The sequence below is a fragment of the Protomyctophum bolini genome (genome assembly GCF_963924005.1).
Source record: "Protomyctophum bolini genome assembly, chromosome: 8".
NCBI classification, from domain to species: domain Eukaryota; kingdom Metazoa; phylum Chordata; class Actinopteri; order Myctophiformes; family Myctophidae; genus Protomyctophum; species Protomyctophum bolini.
In genome coordinates this window covers 25,037,381-25,044,735 of record NC_137869.1, presented here as the reverse complement: position 1 = coordinate 25,044,735, position 7,355 = coordinate 25,037,381, and the positions used below count along the sequence as shown (strand labels likewise).

The 7,355-nt window shown below is 42.7% G+C and overlaps 1 protein-coding gene across 1 annotated transcript; it reads right to left on the bottom strand.

Annotated features, from left to right (window-relative positions):
• Nucleotides 1-801: 801 nt before the first annotated feature.
• Nucleotides 802-5,839, bottom strand: LOC308320178 (ciliary microtubule-associated protein 2-like; the record flags this gene model as incomplete). Its single annotated transcript, XM_080770496.1, has 7 exons — nucleotides 802-933; nucleotides 1,728-1,898; nucleotides 2,329-2,472; nucleotides 3,880-3,999; nucleotides 4,675-4,848; nucleotides 5,476-5,563; nucleotides 5,790-5,839. 7 exons carry the CDS (start codon nucleotides 5,837-5,839, stop codon nucleotides 802-804), a joined length of 879 nt encoding a protein of 292 aa, XP_080626622.1.
• Nucleotides 5,840-7,355: the final 1,516 nt, after the last annotated feature.

Below are 7,355 nucleotides of genomic sequence, written 5' to 3'. Positions count from 1 at the left end.
TTCTTTCTTTTCTTTACTGACTACTATTAATGTCAAGATATTCATGTTTACCATTCGTGAAACTTTTAAATGCCCCTTTTATTAACCATCGGTTCCCAAGTGCCATTTGTCTTTGACAGTGACAGCATTTTCTATTTAATACCGTACAAATATTTCAGCATCTACAACTTTGTAGAGAACCTCTGTTTGAACATTGTGGACAGCAAACACAAACCGCCTTCAGAACTGTCTTTGTTGACACAGATGTAATTGTATATATGCAATAAATATCCTCTTTGCATTTTGTGTTGAATGTGGATGTTTTAATTGTGTTGACATAACAATCATGTCCTTTTGCACTGTGTGTCTGCTGTGTCCGAGCCGATTTCACCAGGAAATCCCTTCAACGAGACACCAGGAAACTCCGTCTGTCCACTGGAACATTCACCGCCCGCAGCCTCTCCCTGAAAAACACACACACACACACACACACACACACACACACACACACACACACATACACACATGCACGTGCAAGTCAGCTAGTGCGTTGACCTGGAATGTACAGTAAACTTAATAAAGGCATAGTATGTATCTTTGCTCTGTGTTTACATAAAACAATAATGATAATATTATTTACCATCCTTTCTCTGTATATACCATCTGTGATATATACACACCCCTGTCGCTGTATTTTTGGTGTTTTCACAGTTTGTCTTGGTAGATGGGGACGTTTTTGGGCTACCAAAACAAACAGTGAAAACACCAAAACACAGCAAGAGGGCACATAATAGTAGTAGTACTATAATACTAGTGTTTCTCTTACTGCATGTGTCTGTCTCGGTGTGGGAGAGACAGACATCTGTGTGTGTGGGATTTGAAGGGCGACGTGGGACCGCTGAGACTCCGCTCGTCCTTTTGGTCCATGTTATAGCGACCAGGGCCGATGATGTTCTGGGGGAAGGATGTAGCCATTATTATAATACAACTTATGATAATAGCATTCCTCTAAATAGGAGCAGCTGATATTCTGAAAGATCACCTGTTTAGTTCAACGGTAAACGTAGCTTTAGGCTCAACGATCCATTCCTTTTTAGGTTCACCAGGTGAACTTCAACTATTTTTTAATGTCTCATCTGCTCTAGCTGTTTCTTATAATGCAGATACTGTTATTTAATAAAAGCAAGGTTTAACCACTGGAACCCCAGCATCCCTAATGCGAGGGGGAACGTTCGCCAAAAATAGCTAGATCTACAACCTTGTAGATCAGCCATTTTGGGGGAGAGTTGCATCTCAGGTCCGATTTTACTAAGAATAGAAGGTTTTAGAGGTTTAAGGTTCACTTACATAGTTCCCATTCTGCTGCCTCTCTTGCTGTTTAGTCTGTCGGGGGGCGGAGGAGAGGAAGGGTGGAGCGTTGTGACTTCTAGGACGGGCTGGGACCCTCACCTCATGGGCTCCTGGTGCAGGTGAAGTCTGACCCCCCAAAATGGAATAGAGAGTTGATAGTATGCATGCATATAACGTGTTGTGTACTGTGTACAATATTATCTGTTGATATGATATGATATGATATGATACCAGGTATATTAAAAAAAAAAAAAAAAAAATCTTTTGTTTTTACAATTTAGGCATTTACCAGACACAAAAATAAAAAATTCAATGCACCTGTCTAAATAACATAATTTAATCCTTTAAATATACTAATTTGTTGTTTTGTATAAGTCGATGTGATGCCTGTAACTGACAGCTGGGCGAGGGCACTGGGCCAGGGTCGCGTGGAAGATCCTCTCAGTGGGTGTGGATGGATATTGATCTAACGAGCTGAACGCCCCGTGCTTTCTCTTCTCCCTTTGCTTCAGCTCGTCTCCGAAGCTGACCACCTTGTACTGTCCAGGAATCGGACCCTGCATGCGCTTCTGCAGGGACATACAGTATGCAACACAGAACGTACGTATGCATGCACGCACACACACACACACACACACACACACACACACACACACACACACACACACACACAATCACAACACACAGAATGTAGCAAGTTGCCTTGAAACAGTGAAAATATAAAAGCTTAACCAGTTAAAGTCTTAAACCCTATATAGGGTTTACATAATAGTAGGTGTGCTCCTTTTCCCCTTACTATACCAAATCTCTTCGCCAAAAACAGCTGATCTACAAGATCACAATTGAGGCATGATGCAAAGCGTTGTCAGCTTGTAGATTTGTTATTGCCCCAGAATAAGGATGCCTAGGGTTCATGTGGTTAATTCAAACATATCATTAGCAATTGTGCATGTACAGGATCTCTCTTCCGGTATGTGTGTGACATTCCATTTGATTTACCGGCGTAGCAGTGTGGCCAGAGGTGAGCGGCTTGTCCCTCTGGCCTGTGAAGAGGTCATAGGGTCCTCTTTTACTGACGGTCCTGTTCAGCAGGATGTCAACGCTACTCTTCAGGTTGTAGGAACAGGGGCTCGGACCGCTGTCCTGCACGCACGCACGTACGCACGCACGCACACACGCACGCACACACACACACACACACACACACACACACACACACACACACACACACACACACACACACATACACCCACACACATACACACACAGACACACACAACACAATACATAGTCTCTGCTTGAGCTTGGTGCATCACATGCATCATTTTATGCTTCGCTTTTTTATGAATGCCCTACTTGGCCATACAGTGTCGCACAAAGGTAGCAAAAATATCCGATCTACAAGCTCAAAACACATCGCAAATGCAATTTTTACATTTGAATCCTTAAAAGTAAGTAAATTAAAAGTAAGTAAGTAAGTTACCACCCGAAAGTGACGATATGTACATAATAGGTTACTTATGTATAATCAAACATAATATCGTTTGTAGCCTGGGTAGGTGGAAACTGTGTACTGAATGTATAGCTGTGTCTAATGGAATGTACTTATTCTTTAGTCACAAGCTCTTGCTAATACCTTTTATTGGTTCAATAAGTATAAAACCCACAGAAAACATTTAAAAAATAGCAGATCTGCAAGCTCTGTGACACCTACAAGGTTTCTGCATGACAGCAAAGATTCATAGCATAGTATAGCCTGCTGTAATATTTCAATGCTACAGCAATACTTGAGTGTTTTCAGAGAAGCGTTTGACTGGACCACAGAGGTCCATTTGAAAGCATCGTGCTGACTCAGCCCTCCTCTCTTCCAGAGCAGCCCAGGGCACCCCTCCTCTGCCATAGCTGCCAGGGCCTGGCGTACAGCTCTACACACACACACACACACACACACACACACACACACACACACACACACACACACACACACACACACACACACACACACGCGCACGCACACACACACACACACACACACACACACACACACACACACACACACACACACACACACACACACACACACACACACACACACACACACACACACACACAGACAGACAGACAGACAGACAGACAGACAGACAGACAGGACAAAGGTTAACCACTTAAGCCCTATTTATCGTTGTACAACAGTGTATTTCAAAAATCTCGCTCACAATACTTATTTTCACTACATTTTCTTTAAAGATTTTTGAAAAATCATGATTTTTATCATTTACAATATAATTCAGTTTTTACCTAATAATGGCATGCCCACCAAAAGGGTAAAGTTACCGTGTGAGAGTAACATTGGGCTTCAGCTGCCTTTGGTTTGTGATGTAAACATACTGTAGTTGTCCCATGCTGAGCCTTTGTGAGAGCTGGCACCCTTTCACTGATGTAAACATACTGTAGTTGTCCCATGCTGAGCCTTTGTGAGAGCTGGCACCCTTTCACTGATGTAAATATACTGTAGTTGTCCCATGCTGAGCGGCAGTGATGATGACTCACCTTCGCCACCTTGAACCGTCTCTCCAGACTGTCACACACGCCTCGCGCGCTGCCCGGCTTGTTGGTCAGCTCCTGCATAAGGTCTCTGCTCTCATAGGTGCCAGGGCCCACTTTGGTTTTCTACACAAAAAGAAAGCAACGCTTAGCCTACATTTATTTGTCAGGAAGACCACATTTGGTCTAAGGCCGGGTCTTCAAAATGGGGTTGGGGTCAGGGGCCATAAAATCTTTTTGTGATAGGACCTTTATTTGAACCCTAGCATCCCTACATCCCAAGCTCATATAATGCCTCGCACTGCACATGAATGAATCCAGCACAACACTACACAATGACAGTGCTGTCGATACAAGTCTATGAGGGATGCACAAGCAGATTAGACACCAACGGACCGACATGCGGAAACATGCACTGCTCTCGTGCTTGCGGTTAGGGTATAGGTTAGGGTTTGAGGTAGGTTGGTTAGGGTTAGGTTAGGGTTTGAGGTAGGTTGGTTAGGGTATAGGTTAGGGTTTGAGGTAGGTTGGTTAGGGTATAGGTTAGGGTTTGAGGTAGGTTGTCGGTCTAATGACAGTCGGACCAATAGTATGTCCGTCTATGAAGCTATCTATAATGAAAAAGTATGATGGTTTATTCTGCAACTAAATCTGATACAATATCTAGTGGCAGTCCCTGCTTCATCTCTTTCTCTCAGATAAGGGGGTCCTTGGTGAAAGCAGCCAATAGAAAACAAACTGATTATTCACATTTGACTTTTGGCACTTCTCCACTCCACTCTTTAAGTTTTTACTACCCACCAGGAACTGTTTGTGTACCCAGGCATCTCTATAGAAGAGGTGGGGTCTCTGTGCTTCCCTGGATGCCTCCAGAGCTCTGTGCCAGCCGGGTCCTTTGGCTCTCTCTGCCACAGATTGTGCACTGAAATCACTTATTCTGTCAACGTTGTATGTTCCCGGGCCAAGGCGCCTCTCCTGAGTGTTTCATAGAATCAACAAGCATATTAAAATAAGAATTATAATAAATGCTGTTATGACTATATGATTAGGACTGACATTAATCTTACTAGTAAATACATTTATTGATTCACTCTTATCTGCGTGAAGCACTGATGCACTTGATGACCATGGTGTCAAAGTGTATCAGTAGAGTATATGAGTACAGTACAGATAAGAGTGAATCAACAAATGTCAAGCAGATAAACGTCAGTCCCAATCATCCCACACATCTGAAACATCACTCACCCATCTCCACAACAATGCCAAATTATGACCCCATGTTCTACAACTAAAACCCACATGTTTTATTTTCAAACATAGGCAACACCTACACCATTGTTTGTTACAGTCCGAAGTAGGTCATAAATCAAACCAGAATGTCATCCTAGCCTCCATTTAGGCCTAGAAATAGTAGCAGTGGTTCCTAAACCTAAGCTCAAGACCCACAAGAAAAATGTGATGTTTGCCCAGGATCCAAATTAGTGAAAATAGCGGGTCCCGACTCCCGACTCCCGACCCACTGTTTGGGAAACAATGACCTACAGTTCAGTCTACTCATGCCACCACACAAAACACTTAACAACAAAACACTTAAATGCCTACCATGTCACTGGTCATCCTCTTGCAGTAGGGGATCTGGGTGTATCCTCCCACTTTCTTGTTGGCAGGATGGACCCCGGACACATCAAACCTGCTTCAAACAGAGCAAAAATAGCAGATCTACTAGATCACAGAACATCTGCTATTTTAAACAATTTTTGAAAGAATCTCAAACTGAATAATTTGCCTTTTTAAATACAAAATTAGTTACAGTAGAGCTGTATACATCATGATGCGTGATGCCTATATTGTATAAGCTGAGAAGTTCAGATATCTAATAGACTATAGTGAAAAAGAAATGGCAGGGCCTGTCTCACCTTGCGGATTGTCTTCCGAATGGAGAGCCTTTGAATTTTTTCTCAGCCATTGTTTCACATTTCTTTCCTTTCCTGAGAAACAAATGAAAATCTTCTGTTGTTGCCAGAGACGTGACTATGGCAACACAAGCAAATCATAATATATTAATGATGTCCATTGTCCAACCTAGCTATCAGCACACCATGTAGCCTGAATGCAGCTAAACCAGCTGTTTTCCCTGTGCCATAAACTACTACTAGGCTATGCGATTACTACTACTACTAATACTACTACTACTACTATTACTACTACTATTACTAAATGACTGAAACAACAGAGCTTCTTAATATGGTACAGTTGAGGAGCAGGAGTTAAACTATTAATCTGGTGTCAGTGAGGTCAGTTGTAGAGTTGCTGGCCGGCTCCATATATGCATATCTAGTATGTCAAACCATATGTATGGCTATCCAGGGTTTGATGAGGTCAGTGTTGTGATCTTCAAATATTGAGATCTGATGATAGTCAGCGCTCCACATACAGTATATGTATATGGAGATCCATGTGTCATTTGCAAGTGTGACTTGCGTCGTGGGCGTGGCAACCACACTGGTTATCATGAGACTGTCACAATAATGGCCTATTGACATTCCCATATATCAGCAAATAAATGCCTGTGCTTAATGCCGGTATAGGGTTAGGTTTAGCCTTAGGCATAGTTTCACTGAGGTCATCATTTACTTAGGTTACTTTAGGAATAGGCCTACCTGTATGCCTGGGGCGAGTTGGTAAAGGGGCGAGTCGTTTGGTATTACAAGTCATACCAATAGCACATTTAAATTTAAATTTAGACTAAAGTAAATAACTTTTGTAATCATACATCTATAGTAACTAGATGTATGCTTACAACACAAGTTATATATATAACTAGATTCTAGTTAGTGTTAGTCCAAGATTAGTGGTTCCTCCCATCATGAACCCCACTTCACCCCAAATCACTTTCCCTCTTGAGTATTTAATTCAGAACGTTTTCCCACGCGATGGGTACATGTGCATCCTTGTTTTGGCTTTCCATTATTAAAGTGAGGAGAGTAAATACGTGGAGGATCATCCTAGTGGGCTGGGTATTTGGCGCCACCTGTTGTCCGATTTCGCCCCCACACACACACACACACACACACACACACACACACACACGCACACACAAGAAGCAAGGAACTGGAGGAGTATTTATTTTCTCCCCACGCCGTCCTGTGTCCAGATAGTCAGCAGAGTCAGAGTGGCGTAGCCTACTGAGCAGCTCTTCATGGGACAGAGACAGCACCTGCCCGGGGACCGCCTGTCCTCCACAGGTATGCTTGTTGTTGTATTATAGCCTACATTTATGCGCGTTTGAGCCATATGAAAGCCAGTGCTCACCAGGTGAGTAGGCCGTACGGGTTTATTTTTTCTTTACACATGCTCACACATCCTCCTTATTTGACTAGTAGCCTAGTTTGTCACTGCTGCTGGTTTTGTGGTGGACTGGTGGTTTGTTTTTGGTGAAATTATTCGTAGTTTTGTACTTTTTAGACCACAATACAATTTAA